Raw genomic sequence first — 16,056 nt, 5'->3', positions numbered from 1 at the left:
TTTGTTAGGATTTTTGTAATAACGCAGTCACTGTGCTATCTTTGTGCCCAGGAAGTGCATTGTTGTTATTCCCTTCCCTAATTAATTTTCACTGTTCACAGTATCTCCCTGTGACTTGAATATAAATTTGAGCATGGCATACTATTGAAGCAGATGGCAGTGTTGCTCAAGTATGCATTGAAGTCTGACACATTGAATAATTTTTATATCATGAAGTATTGCTTTTTTTAGTTGTACATTGAAGTTAACTGTGAAAGTTTTCATTAAAACAACATATTTTTAGTACATCGTTCTTTTACTTTCAAATTGTCATGACTACTTTCTGAGCTGAACCCGTGTTAACAGGATAATATTACAGTGATTTGAATAATTCTGTTTGTGTGTCCGTAATGTATAACACATCATTATTGTATCAAGAAAGCCATCTTCTGAGATATGTGAGAATTATGTGGTTAAGCTTTTACTTGACCTGGAAGAATGTCAGGATATAACATACACTGTACAACACTGAGCTTGAAAATTTTCTGTAAAATGCTGAATAGGATCAAAGAATCATTCACATATATGTTCCAGAATTGCCATTGAAGGGGTGAGCCCTTGAAGTTTGGTGGATCCCTGAATCACCTTCTGTGAAATGAGAGAGACTGATTTTGTCTGGGTTTTTGCTATATTTATTCATGTCTCTTATGCACTTCCTTATCCAAGAAATCTTGTCTGGAGATTGTGGTGCATAAGGTATCAAGAATGCTAATATCACTTGTTAAGCTGAGCCACTTACAGTTGAATGTGTTGTGACATGATATGGATATTTGTTCCTACAGACCTCACCACATGATTCCTCAGATAGACAAAATTGCCCCTTGATAAAATTTAATGGACACATAAGTTTTGTGAAAAATGCATTGCAGGTTGAATGTGGTGTGGCAACCTGGTATGGGTGTGTGTGTCTGTCTACTCCACATTGCGATTCCTTGATGAACATTGGGATAAAAGTTACCTTTGATAAATCTGAAGCATAATTTTTGCAGAAAATGTAATTAAACTCCAACATACTGTGTTGCTATGATGGCACTTAACTTTAGTCACATATACATGTATGTGTGACATACATGTATGTCGGAATTTTATATCAGTTCAGTGTGTTTCACAGTAAAAATATGTATTGTGACATGATGCGTGATAAAGCCAGCCATCACTTGGTAATGACTTGATAAAAAGTTTCTGCAGTGCCAAATAAACACACAGCAACAAAGCAACTGTTGTAAGCAGTGTAATCTATTTAATTTGATCTAAAGCTGCATAGCAAGTTACCATCAGCAGTTGCAGTCAGCAGTAGTTGACGGCCAGTGAGAGCCATATGTAGTTGGTGATGGCTGGTGATGCCATGAGTTAGTTCGGAGTCAACAGTTGAGACAGCTGTGAGACATTTGCCAGCCAGCGAGGACATGAACATGGAAGTAAAGGACTCTACATTGTTCAAAGCTGTAACCTAGCAACAGCTGGTGAAGACAAACTGAGAAGGCTTAGCGTGTGCTATAATGAGAAGTGGAATGCGTGAATTAGCGGAGCTCTATAATTGTAGTTACGATTTATATGAGTTCAGTAAATCTAGTTACCAATCCAGACCCCATGTATAATCACTAACACATGGACAACACGTAATTTTTCTCTGAAATCTATTGTCTAAATGTAGGGGTGCATAAATTATGTGAGGAAATGCAATTTATGTCTTAGCTCAGTTATGTGCTCTATGCCTAAAGTTCTCTTCATCAGTGCTGAAAATATCTGTTTCCTGCAGCATGGTTTACCTCATTGTGCCTTTGTGGAGAGTGAAGCTGAGGAATCTGGTTCATGCCTCTCTTCATTTGATGATGAAGACACCAGTGGTTTAGATAACTATGACTCCAGTTTTGTTAGTGACTCTGGTGACCAGACACACACTGATATTCAGGCCAAGTTCCTGCATTCCCTCATACGGTATGTCTGCCAGTTATTAACCAAATTACTTTTATCTCTGTGTTTTCTAATGCCTACTTTTTGATGTTCTGTTTTATCCATTCCTTTTACATGGCCAAAATCTTTGATCTGATCCCATCTGAATTTTTTTTCTTCCAAAGTAAATAAATCCTTTTGTTGTGTGTTGGCATCTTGTTTTTCCATAAGTTGCAGCTACTGGATGTATATATAAGAAATCTGTGGTATTTTGTTTCTCTGTATAGTATTACTGTATACACAAGTCTAAGATTCAAATTCACTATTTTTAAATATTCTCCTTTTATATGATGTGATGAATGTAGAAATGTGTGCTACAGTCTCAGAATTCTGATCAACTTTGTATTTTTTGTAACTGAAATAATGTGCTGTTTTTTGTTTCTTTGCTAAACGCCTCAGAAAGCTCTTCAACATGCATTAGAATAAATGCAGATAAATGGTTTACCCACCTGTATCATTAAACATATTCCTAGTTCTGCCTGTATCCACCAGCAGATTTTTACTGCAGCAATGTTCTTTAACCCGCAGTTTGTGTAAATAATGGTTAGAAATTTCACCACGCTATAAAATTATGTGTCATCTACAACTTGAACATGGATTAACATACCCTTTACAAACTTAGGAACTCTTGGTGTTATTAGGTCAGTTGCACAACACTGTGTATTGCTGTATATACTTAACAGATGTGAGTGGTTTAATGGTTATGCTTGCAGCCACCCCATATGGGGTAAGCAAATACAGTATTTCCAAATGAAGGTGAACATAATATATCATGTAAGATTTATATCTAATGCATGATTATGCAATTAATGATTTTGAGATGAAAGTCTGGTTCTTACATGGACATCTACCAAGTACTATAGATATTTTCACATTAATAGATTATGAGTTATGATGATAGCTTATGAGGAACCCAATGTGTAAACACAATTTTTTTTATGTTGTGGATAACATACACTTATGTTTTACAGAAGTCCGGGTAGTAGACAGGGTCATTTCAAGATGCCTGCATATAAGCCACCAGTACCACTGGAGGATGTGTTCTCCCAGGTGGAAGCAGAATTTGAGACGTCTTATTTAGAGGTAAGTGATTATGTTGAAATGAGAATCAGGAAATTTTATGCGGTAGGTGGGTCAGATCGTCTTTAATATGGGTCTGCTTGTAATATGTGTAATTCAAGTTTACTTTGCTCAGAAAAGCATTCTCTTAACCAAACTGGGTATTCTGTTGCTTCAACAGAACTTATTTTTTACACAGGTAAGTGTTAAAAATTGATTGCTTGAAAAAGGGAGGAGAAAATTCCTGAGCATGGGTTCATAGATAAAGTGGCAGAATAAAATTCAAACAGATGCCATGCTACCTTACATAATGGAAGTTTGTAAAATTTCTAAAATTGCTCATTCTAATGACTACGTTTAATAATATCCAAAAATTGTTGAAATGTGTAACCTTCAATTTCATCACTTAATTTGGGATTGTATGCAAGTACAGTATAAGACATGTTAAAAAAGAGTTTATGTGTATGGAAATGTCCCCACCGCCATTTTTAAGTCATATGATGCAGACATATTAACAAAGGTAAACATTTTTTATATATATATTTTTTTTATTTCATAACTAAGAAGTTACAGATATTCTCTTGTTCTTGTACTCATAATTGACTACTTCTTAAGCAAGCAGAATACCTGTGCCTACCTGCTACATGAGCAGCCTCCGTAGTCTAGGGGTAACGTTCCCACCTCATGACTCAAGGTACGCGGGTTCAAACCTGGCGGAGGTCGTGGAATTTTTAAGGGCAGAAAAATTCAGGGAAAAAGTCCTCCGGGAGGGACTTTAAGCCGTGTGTCCCGTGTTGTAGATTTACGGCACGTGAAAGATCCTCATGTCTCTAGGAGACCTCTGAGCAAAATTAGGCAAAGTTTCCCGCCCAAGTAGTTTCCAATTCCTCTGGTAGATGGGGAAGTATCAGGGACCACTGCCAGAGAGGCGGGCGACCTCGCTTTCAGAACGGGGCTGATAGCGAGCACCAGTACTGGAAGGGCAGGGCGACTAGTAGAATAATTAAAGGTGGACGCACAATAGATCAACAACTGGTCGTAGTGCATGGGGAAACCCACCCCCTCCAAAATGATGATAATAATAATACTTGCTACACACTACAGAGCATGAAGTTAAAACTGAATGACTTTTTCATATGTATGCATGCATATGCATTTTACTACTGCCTGTCTCCAAATGAAGCAGAGTTACCTTAAGTTTTGTGCATACAAATGCCTTTTTTTTTTTTCCTTTGAAATGATGAGGCCCCAATTCAGATCACAGAAAGTAGTCAGTTTGTTAACCATACTATGAAGTAATTGGCCTCTGCCTTGATCATTGCTCCATGAATTGATCAGCTGCTCTTTACTGGCAAAACCATTTTAAGAGCATGGTTTAAAAGTGTTCATGCCCTGTGTTGCTTATTTGTTTGTGTCACTGGTCTTCCATCACACAGAACTACTGATCATATTTCATCTTTGATTTTCAAAGTGCCAAAAATATTGAAAAAGTCAGGCCATATAAGTTTGCACTTTCATTTCATTGTGATAATTGGGGTTGAACACTTCTTAAATTGAATAGTATACAGTGCAGTCACAGAAGCATTTTCAACCCTCATTCACCAGCTGTGTTGCACAGTATACAATGAAACAAGCTATTGGACTAAAAAGAAGTTCAGAATTTGGAAAGAACTCAGCTTTGAAGCCATTCATTTGTCACATCTTGAGCAGTCAGTAGATGTTTGTAGATTGCATATTAAAAGAACTGTGCATGCATGCAGTGCACTTTTGCCTAAGTTTGAGCATGCCCTCTGTTCAGTCAGATTTGAGGTTCTTACAGTGATGCCATATAGTGTGTTAAATGATTACCGAAGATCTGGGGGAACACACTGCCTCCATCATCAGGATTGAGGAGTCAGCCATGCAAGCAAGCAGAGAGAGCCATGCATAGAAAAATGTGGTGCAAATATAGGCCGAGGTAGGGGGGCCTGAGTGAACTAGTAGTGACCCAAAAAGCGGCTATCCTGGTCTATATCTGTACAATATTTTCTGTGCATACTGCTCTCTTGCACTGTTGGCTTTTGACCATGAAGATGGAAGCAGCCTGTTCCTGTGAAAAGTAAGTAAACTTCTGACAGACAACATAGCATTGCATCCCTGAAGACAGTATTCTTCACACAGTACTCACATTCTAGAATGGATGCTTTCTTCTAGACAAAGGAGAGGCTCAGAATGGGGGTTGACAGTCTTCTACAGACTATCTGCTTTAAGTAGCATGTGAAGCAAAAATCAATTACAGCTGGTACAAAATGTGATGCAAGAAAAGTCATGGCTTGTTATAAATTGTCTGTAGTGATGAGAGTGCCATTAAAGTTCCTATTTTAAATTAGATTTTTTTTGTATGTGTAACATTAAAAAATTTAAGGTTTCAGTGATTTTATTGCTGTGATGAAGTTCTCATAAGCCATATCTGAAGAGTTCTGTCTTCTGGGATATGACACCAGGTAGTCTGTTGAAAGTCAACCAGGGTTTTAAGGAAGCATGTCATCTCAATCTTCAGAGTCGAAGAATCAGTGAAGCAAGGAACCATTGTGAAACCAATAGCATGCTACCAGAAAATAGAACTCTTCATAACCACTGCTATGAGAACTTCATATCTTACAGGTGCCTTATCTGTTGTTCTACCGTGGTTACACTTACTTCTATCCAGACTATAAAGGAATTTAATGGAGGGTTGATGTGGCATGTTTGTTCTGCAACTCCCTGTAGGTAAACCATTCATCTGTCTGTGGTTTATTGGAGGAAGAACAAATAGTTGTGCTTACAGGATTGCAAGGTTCTCGTTCATTTGTATTGCTGTATGTTGCCTGTTACTGTTCTGTTCTTTTCTTTCAGACATGCAGATAGCATAGGGAATCATCAGATTAAATTATTTAATGTAATGCTTCACTGTTTTAGGATTCATTCTGTGTGAATGAAGAACCACACAGTGAGAAGATGGAATCTTCAGTTCTTGAGGAAGCTGAAGCAATATTAGAAGCCAAGTCTAAGTGGAAGCGAAAGAGAAGAAAACGGATGAGGTCAAGCAGTGCTAGTGATTATGGGGAAGGAACTAGTGGCAATAATATTAAATATGATGCAAGTAGGAGCAAGAAACGCCGTCTCCGGATAGTGACGATTGAAAGTTCAGATAGTGAGAGCAGCAGTCAAGCTGTAAACAAAATTTCCGTTGTTGTAGAGGTCCATCATCAGAAAGAAATTCCAGTACCTTCACCCAAAATACACGCAGAAACTGTAAACAATGCTGGCATTTCTGATGTAGGTAAATCAGAAACTGAATTTGTGTACAAGAAATCTATTAGCTGTGGAGTCCTAGGTAAGAGTCCTGTTTCAACCAAACAGAGTGTTTGTAAGACCGAAACAGCGGCTGTAACTGATGAATTGAATTGGAGTGATTGGAATTTTGACAGTCTTGAATTGTCTTCATTTAAAGAAGTCTTTGTAAAAAAAGAAAACAGGAAATCTGTGATCACATGTAACATTAATGAATCTAAAGGCGCTGAATGCTTGAGTGTAGGTGAAGAGGGAATGATACCACCAGTTTTAACGTGTTCAAGGAAATTGGTTTCTAAGGCTGTTCGTTCACTGAGTGCAGAATTTGACAAGGAAGCAGTACCAACTGCAATATCTGGTGATAGTGATACAAGACAATTGGCATTTGTTGGTGCTGATAATTCTGTGTTATCTGCACCAGGGAGCAGCATTGCAGCATTATCACAGGAACAGCAATTTAAAGTCTTGAGAACTACAGTATTAGAGGTAAGTCAAGACATATGCTCTGATTATCTGTGCACTTCTTTTAGTTTAATTTTTGTTATTTGTTGCATTTATGGAATGAGACGGCAGTTCCTTGTTGTTGGGGAGGGGTTTACTTTAAGTACATACCCACTGCCTTGTACTGCTGCTTGTACCTTAGTCCCTGGCCTGTTACACTGTCATGTGCTGAAATATCTGTCTCACTGTAACCTGGGTGTCCAGAACAGTGGTAAGGGAAGAAAAAGAAAACCCAAAATTGTGTGCATTTATTGTCATCTGCCAGTAATCTGTTGTGGGCATGAAAGATGAATCACAGAAATCATACAATCTGCTGGCTATTCTCTGCCACTTTCTTGTTTATTTACAATATTTATGTAAAGTATGGAGCCAGCATAGCGTAGTCAGTATAGCAACTGGCTATGGGCTGGATGACCGAGGAGTCACATTTTGAGTCCCAGAAGGGTCAAGAATTTTCACTTCTCCAATCATCCAGACCGGCTGTGGGGTCCACGCAACCTCCTATACAATGGTTAAAGCGGCTGGGCCGTGAAGCTGACCACTCACCTCCAACAAGTGCCAAGGTCAAGAAAATGTGAATCTATACATCCACTCCCCTATACATCTTCATGGTGCTTAATTAGTTAAGCACAGGGACAGCTTTACCTTTCCTTATGTAAACTATGCTGTATAGGGTTTTTGTAGGGAAGCCCCAATAAAAGAAATGGGTAGGAATACTTAGAAATACAGGGTGGGAAGAAGAAACTTCCTCTTTGGGAAGACACATTGTGAATGGAGGGGAGGTCGCAGAAAAGTGGGGATAGGCTCAGTGAATGCAGCAGTCGCAGAAGTTTCTGTCTAATACCCCTCAGTAGGAAACACAAGGTGGACGAGTGAGCAGCATGTGTTTGCTGTCGAAGCCTATTTTTCGAACAACCATTCCTACGTGGCGGTGCAGTGTGCATTCCATACTCCAGAATTAATCCCAGAGGTCCAGTTCCCGACCGGAAATCGATTGTTTTGTGGGTAAAGAACTTTAGGAGAACCGGGAGTGTGGTGAAAAAATCGTCAGGATGACAACGGACCATTACAATGCCAGAAAATGTGGAGGCAGTTCGACAGTCGATTTTGAGATCTCCAAGCCACTCCGCTCGCAAACATGCAGTCGCCCTAGGCATATCCAATCATTCAATGCACTGAATTCTTCATGAACATCTTCATTTCCATCCCTATAAAATGGTTGTTGTACAAGAATTGTCACCACATGATTTCCAGAACCGAATAATGGTGTGCGAAACGTTATTGGAAACTTCAGCCCCTGACGTGCTTGTTTTCTTTAGTGATGAGGCACATTTTCACCTATCCAGATATGTCAACAAGCAGAATATGCACTATTGGAGTGGTAACAATCCCAGAGAGCTCCATGAGAGGCCACTTCACTGTGATAAGGAGACAGTATGGTGTGCGTTGTCAAGAGTTGGAGTTATTGGCCCTTATTTTTTTGAAGAAGACAATCATGCAGTTACTGCCAATTCACAGTGGTATGTGGTCACGATTAAAAACTTTTTCGAACCAGCTCTTGAAGAAATGCATCTAGGCAATGTCTGGTTCCAACAGGATGGTGCCACGGCCCACACAGCCCGAGCTTCGATGACATTTTTGAGGGCAAAGTTCCCTGGACGGCTCATCTCACTTCAAGGTGACATCCCGTGGGCAGCGCACTCACCTGATCTAACGCCCTGTGATTTTTTTATGGGGATACCTCAAGGCAGAAGTTTTTAAACATCGCCCCAAAAACCTGCTTCAGCTGAAGAATGTTATTCAGCAGGAAGTAACCCAAATTCCGGTGCACATGTTGGAACTTGCAGAGGGGAACTTCAGAAAACGGTTGCATCAGTGCATAGAGAACGATGGCCACCACCTTCAAGATATTTTCTTTAAAACTACATGATTTAAAACTTTAAAGTATGTTATTTCATTAGCTAAATATAAATTTTGTCTATCAGCAATAATTTTTCTTTTATTCGCCTTCAAAAAAAGGAAGTTTCTGCGCCCCACCCTGTAGGTGGGAGGATAGCATTGAAATGGGTCTTGAATAAGTAGACTAGACAGTGTGGACTGAATTTATTGGCTCAGGATAAGGACCAGTGACTGGCTCATGTAAACAGTACCATATGGAATCTTGGGGTTCCACAATTTGCTGACAATTTTCTGAGTGGCTGAGAAATTAATGGCTTCTCGAGAAGGGCTGAGCCCCATGGAGTTATGTATGCACATGTAATAGTAATTCCTTATTCCAGTTGTCGTTTATGCTCTTTAGTGTTTTCACCTAATGTTGCCTACTTTGTCCAGGCTAGAAAACCGAAATTAACAACCATGGGGTTCATTGCGCTGACCACGCAACACCCTCTATCCGCTAAAGTTGACACAAACTTCGCCGACAAGTGGTGGTCGCTTGATCGGTATAGTTTGCTTGTGAGCTAAAACCACGGAGTTTGTTTGTTTATTGCCTACTTTACTGTTTCACTCACTGTTAATGTATGCAGTTCATACATCTGTCCAAATAATTCTTAATAGCTAACTCTCAGTGTTTATGGCTAAACAAGCTTCTCATTGTGCCCATTGGCTATCAGCAAGCTGATGATTATGAACTAATAACTAGGATCCATGCTTATATTATTGTCAAACTCCAGGTGCTGTTACATCTGCCTCCCTGAATCAGTGTAATCGTCTGAAGATTGATCCTCCATCTCTGGTTGACTGTCTAACCTCAGGAGCTCAAGAGTCATCTGTTGACCCAATTACTCTCTTTATAAATAATTATTCTACATAGTCAGCATTTCACCGTAGCTGTGACCCAGTCTCTTGCTTTTTTAGGCATAAATTCCTGTAATGTTTTGCAGTCTTACTTCCTGACTACATTACTGCATGTTAATTAATGTGATCTGCTTAAAGTTACAATGGTATATCACAGTTTTCTTATGTTTGAATTTAATGCCCAAAATCTCTTGCAGTGCAACCCCAGTGCTGCTCAGCAATGACATCATGTCATTGTGTACACAGCTACTTGTGTACCAAGCTTTCTTCTCTCTATCAATCTGTAATAGTTTTTTAAAAGGGAAAACAAGTATGTTCCTCCTCTATAGCATGACTTTTGCTACACTATCGTGTGCATAATGTAGGAGTATATCATTTTTGGCAATCCTTCATCCCCAGTCAGCCCAGGTAATTTTTGGTAATTCTTTCTCTCTACTCAAATGGCTTAGATAATTTTGGGCAATCCTTTCTCTATTCCATTGGCCTGTATAATATACTCCACTTAACTTAGAAAATTTTGGGTAATCCATCCTGTGCACTTTGTTAACCTCTCTTAGCCTGGACTGTTCTGTATGATCATTATTGTCTGTTAGTCTGGATTGTGTAATACTTTGTTTCCACTTGGGTAGTCTAGATAATTTTGTGCTGTATTTTCTCTCCACTTCCATTAGCCTGAATAATTTTGTGTAATCCTTTTTTCCACTCCTGGCTTTGATAATTTTGGGTAATCCTTCTTGTACACTATTAGCCTGGATAGTTTTCTGTAATCCTTTCTGTATTTCTGTTAGCCTATGTAATTTTGTGTAATCCTTCCTCTATACTCTTTTCTTCTTCTTTTACTGTTCTTACGGACCACAATGAACCTTCATATCTTTTACGATTGCTTGCCATTGTTCCTCATCGTGTGACTTTTGTATCCAATTTCTAATGTTCATTGTTTTCAAATCGTCTTCAACCGAATCCAGCCACTTGATAACAGGTCTACCTACTTCTTGAGTACCCTCAGGAAATGTTCTCCTTCTACATAGGGACAGCACATTCTGCTACATTATTTTAGGTGTTTCTGTCCAGCTGCAATTGTTAAAAGCTTCTCAACAGTTAGTGCTTTCTGTAGGACAGAATAATATTCGGAAATCCTTTCTGTCCAATGCATTAGCCTAGATAATTCTGTCGAATCTTTTCTCACCATTCTGCTAGCTGAGGTAATTCTGGGTAATCTTTCCTGTCAACTCCATTTACCTGCATAATTTTTTGTCTTCACTGTTAGCCTTGATCATTTTCCATAATCCTTTCTGTTACATTAACATAGATAATTTTGTATAATCCTTTTACTCATGCCGTAATTGTGACCTTAATCAAGCACCAAAGATTAAACTTAAGAATACTAAGATAAGCTCTTTTAATTTATTTCACCAGAATATTAGAGGTTTACAACATAAAATTGATGAACTGATTTGTATGTTAATTAGTCATGATTTAAGCCCACATGTAATTTGTATAACTGAACGTTACTTAACTGAGCAGAAACTTTTATTGATCAAACCAGAAAATTATTGTTTAACCTCCCAATTCTCATGATCATTAAGTAATGGTGGAGGTGTTTGTATATATTGTAAATTGGATATGGACTGTAATCCAATTGATATAACACAATATTGCATGGAAAAGGTGATTGAGGCCTGTGCAGTCCGATTAAATATTGGTAATAATTAATTTATAATACTGTGTATTTACAAATCTCCTTGTGGAAATGTAGAGGAATTTATTAAGCAGTTTGAACTAATACTGAAATCTGTTTACAAGCCTGAACTTTAATTAATAATATGTGAAGACTTTAATGTAAATTTTTTAGAGAATTCAAGTAAACCTCTTTAGCTTATTTCAGACGTACAACCTGTTTTGGGTTGTCGAATTTCCAACTAGGATTACAACTGATACCAGTACTGCTATTGATAGTATATTTTTGGATTACAGCAGATTAAATAATTTGCAGGTGTACTCAGTAATCAATGGGCTTTCAGATCATGATGCTCAGTATTTGACTGTTAGTAATGTTGTGAACCGCCAATGGAATAAGAGTGGATTAGTTGAAAGAAGAGTTATATCTGAGTCTGGCATCATAACTTTTAGTGAGATGTTGAGTAGGCAAACCTGGGAAAGTGTTTTAAGTAATCTTGATGTTAACAAAAGTTTTAATCTATTTTATAATATCTTTTTAATGATTTTTAAATATGTTTTCCAGCGAAATTTGTCAAAAGTAATGTGTACTCTAACCAGTCGATCACTAAAGGAATTAAAATTTCATGTAAGCAAAAGAAGTATTTGTATTTGATGATTAGATCTGCTAATTACCCAGGCTTAAAGGAGTATTATACTCGATATTGTACGTTGCTGAGAAAAGTTGTCAGAAGAGCTACAGCTATATATTATGAGGGAATAATAATGGCTGCATCTGATAAATCCAAGGAATCCTGGAAAATCATAAAGAGAGAAAATGGTAGAGAGTCAAAAATAAAAACATTCATATTCGGAATTGAGAGAAGGTAATGTAATAATCGATAGCAGGAATGACGCTAAGGCATTTAATTCATATTTTTTTAGTTCAGGTAACAAATTAGTTGGTCAGAGTTCTAATAATGTATGTTTTTACCACTTCCATGTGAGTACTCTACAGATAAGATTTCTGAAATTGTAAATATTCCAGTTACTTAAGCAGAAGTATTAAGCACGATAAATTCATTAAAAAATAAATCTTCTTGTGGATATGATGGGCTTCAAATAAAATTATGTGAACAGATAGCAAAACCACTTACTTATATTTATAATCTTTCTGTAAGTTTGGGCATATGTCCTGACCAATTAAAATATGCAAATATACCATGTTTTAAGAAAGGTGATGTTACTGAAATTGCCAAGTATAGACCGATATCTTTATTGACAAATCTCTCTAAATTATTTGAAATATTAGTGTTTAGCAGGCTTAAACAGTATTTTATAAGAAATTATATCCTGGCTCCTGAGCAGTATAGCTTTCATAAGGATGTTTCTACACAAACCACAATCTTTAATCTAACTGATACTGTTCTTAAAGCATGGAACAATAAGGAGTTTGTGGTAGGTTTTTTTTGTGATCTGACAAAGGCCTTTGATTGTGTCAGTCATGATATAGAGTCAAAGGGCCTATTTTGAAATGATTGGAGACTTATTTAAAAAATAGAATGCAAAGAGTTGTGCTGCATACTTGTAATTCGACTACTACAATCTCTGAATGGAAATCTGTAAGGTTTGGTGTTCCCCAGGGATCTGTCCTGGGACCAGTGTTGTTTAATGTTTATATTAATGATTTCCCAGGTACTCTTAAGGATACAGCACGTACTATTCTGTACGCAGATGACACAACAATTTTAATTACCTCAAATGACCTAAACTCTTTGAATATTAAATTAAATAGAGTTATGACTAGGGTTTCAAGATGGTTTCAAAATAACAATCTGGTACTTAATTTGAGTAAAACTCACCTGATTAAATTTGTGACTCCTAAGTCTCCAGAGTGTACATTATAGGTAACACATAATAATTTTAGACTTAAAGATGTTGATAATGTTATTTTTTAGGTATGTATTTAGATTGTCAACTTAATTGGAAAAAACAATCTGAAAAATTGTTAAAGAAACTGAATACAGCGTGTTTTATGCTCAGGAAGTTACAATCCCTTGTCAGTGAACAAGCTCTTCGAATGGTCTATTTTTCTTATTATCAGTCTCAGCTTGAATACAGTATTATATTCTGGGGTTCTTCTCCAGTTATGAAAAGTTTATTTGTTGCCCAAAAAAGAGCGATTAGGGTTATGCTGAGATTCAGTCCTGGAAACTCGTGTAGAGAAGGTTTTAAGAGGTTGGGTATTTTGACAGTTCCTAGCCTATATATCCTATATTAATGTTTGTTGTTAGAAATGGCAATTTTTTCAAACCAACGGTAATATCCATCATATAAACACTAGAGAGTTTGGAAAACTACATGTGCCATGAGTGAGATTATCTTCAATCCAGAGAGGCATGTTATATTCATCCATTATAGTTTATAATTCTTCCTCAGAATACACAAAGGATGAGTGATAATGTGAAGATTTTTAAACGCACACTGAAAAGTTTCCTCACAACAAATTCTTTTTATTCAATAGATGAATATATTTCTGCTAAGCATGTATAACATTTAATAACTATATTCCTTGTAATTTTGTTTATGAATGACAATGTAAATTATGGTTATTTGGTGCTTTTGGTTGTGTATGATTGTTTGCTGTTGACAAGATTGTACTTCTGCAATCAAGTCTTATTTTGACAAGTTCAGTATCCGGTCCAGTTCGGACAACGGATCAGTGAATGCTCTGGGATAACTTTTTGTAGTCCTTTCTGTCCACTGTGTTAGCCTGGATAATGTTGTATAATCCTTTCTCTCCATTTTCTAGTCTCAACTGTTTTGTGTAATCCTTTTTCTTCACTCGATTAGCCTGGGTAGTTTTGTGTAATTCTTTTTCTGCACTCTGTTAGTGTAGATAGTTTTGTGATCTTCCCTCTCAACCGCATTATCCTGGATAACTTTATGTCATCCCTTTTTCCATTCCATTAGCATAAATTATTTTGTATAATCATTCCTCTGAACTCTGTTATCATGGATAATTTAGGATAATATTTGCTTTCCACTCTGTTAGCTTCAGTAATTCTATGCACTACTTTCCACTCCTAGAACTAGACAACTTTGTGTATTCCTTTCTCTCCCCTCTGTTAGCATGAATAATTTTGTGTAACGTTTCCTTTTGACTCCATTAGCCTGGTTAGCTTAGGAAAATTCTTTCTACTTGCTCCATTACACTGGATGGTGAAGAGCAACTGATCTTGAATTTCAGTAATGATTGAGGGCTGAAGATCAAATGTTTTGCAAATTTGTTGAAGGATCTGTACAGTAATAGAAAATGAATGAGTAGGAAATTCATAAACAATCATAATTCACAGTCTCTTTGAACATACAACATGGCCAAGAAATAAATCACGTTTAGAATACTGGCAGTGACCACTTTAATTGCAACAGTTTCATACCGTGGTGTGTTTATTTAAATTGTTGCAACATGGAACAGTGCCAAAACTATCATCACCATTCATTTTGTCATTGGCAACATTGTCATATACTTCCTGATAATTGTTTAGTGAGGATACATATTGCACTCTGCTCTCAGCAAATGATCTGGCAAGCACTCAATGCCTAGATGCTGAGACATTTGCCAAGAGAATAATGCATTGATTTGGGTTACTTTGTAGGAAGTTTGAGGGGTATGAATTAACTTGATGTGATAGGCTGGCAGTAGTAGTTCCAAGACAGTCATCATGGCAACACGACAAGTGGCCAGTGCCCCGGAGATTGCCACAGGCCTCCGTGCAGTACACAACATTAATGTGTTGGTTCGATCAGTCACAGAAGCCGACTATGTTATCAGCTGGCAACTTGGTGTACTTCGAGTTATGATGTCAGGTGAGAAGCTTTGCGACCTGAGTGATATATGGATCTCATTATTTATTTTTAAATCTTGTGTCAGATGTTTGTTGGATAGTTTATTTGATATAGGGACAAGGCTACAAGCTGCATAACTGGAAAATCGATATTTGTTTCCTGGTGGGGGCAGTATTTTTACCTTTTCGTTTTGTGCCAGACTCAACAGTTTTAAGAAAGAAGGAACACTTTTAAATGAATTATGCAAAAAACTGTTTTTAACTTTTAAACCCTGGATTTTAAATAACTTTGTATTACAAGCTGTTAGGAGTTTTTCTAAAGGTGCATTTAAATTTTACTCAAGTTACAGGAAAGACATAAATAGTTGATAAGTAGGAATGATAAGGTAATAAAGGTAAAGCTGTCCCTGTAACAGGCCATGGAGGTCCATAGCGTTGTGAAATGTCGAGGCTGCCACATTTTCTAGACATTCAGCTCACAGATGAGAGTGAGGTTGTTAGCCTTACATGCTGGCGCCCTTTACCCCAAGAGGATTCCTGGTACTCATTTCTTTTGTAGGCTGAGTTGACCCCAAGACCATAGTGCAGCTGGGAGGATTAGGTCATTTGAAAAATTCAATGACCTCATTGGAATTTGAACCCACGACCTTGTAGCTTGTAGCATAGTGCCTCAACCAGCTACACTACAGCTTACCCCAAATAGGAGTATTCATGAAATAAACTATATTTTCTTCTAAATAAAGTATAGGAGTTTAAGTTCTGTTAACAAAGTTAATTTTCTAATCAGAATGATAAAGATTACAGTATGTATATTACTTAATTTTTAGTCCTATACTTCTACCAGAGATTTGCATTTGTTATATTTTTTACACCTCTGCCTTATACATCTCAA

General features: G+C 37.3%; 1 protein-coding gene across 5 annotated transcripts in view; it reads left to right on the top strand.

The window, feature by feature from the left end:
- LOC111862417 overlaps window positions 1-16,056 on the top strand; it is an 85,313-nt gene that overhangs the window by 56,116 nt on the left and 13,141 nt on the right. For 3 of the 5 annotated variants that reach the window (XR_002842428.2, XM_023847787.2, XM_023847786.2), the window contains 4 exons: window positions 1,799-1,977; window positions 2,964-3,075; window positions 5,989-6,849; window positions 15,012-15,186. Coding sequence is in view for 4 of the 5 variants with exons in the window: in XM_023847787.2 (XP_023703555.1) it covers window positions 1,799-1,977; window positions 2,964-3,075; window positions 5,989-6,849; window positions 15,012-15,186 (1,327 nt within the window). In the remaining variant the exon portion in view is untranslated. Of the gene's footprint in view, window positions 1-1,798; window positions 1,978-2,963; window positions 3,076-5,988; window positions 6,850-14,975; window positions 15,187-16,056 lie in introns of those variants that run through there. The other 2 variants (XM_023847789.2, XM_023847788.2) reach the window with 2 other exon arrangements.

The sequence above is a fragment of the Cryptotermes secundus genome, unplaced genomic scaffold, assembly GCF_002891405.2.
Source record: "Cryptotermes secundus unplaced genomic scaffold, Csec_1.0 scaffold741, whole genome shotgun sequence".
NCBI lineage: Eukaryota > Metazoa > Arthropoda > Insecta > Blattodea > Kalotermitidae > Cryptotermes > Cryptotermes secundus.
This window is presented reverse-complemented; position numbering and strand designations above follow the sequence as displayed.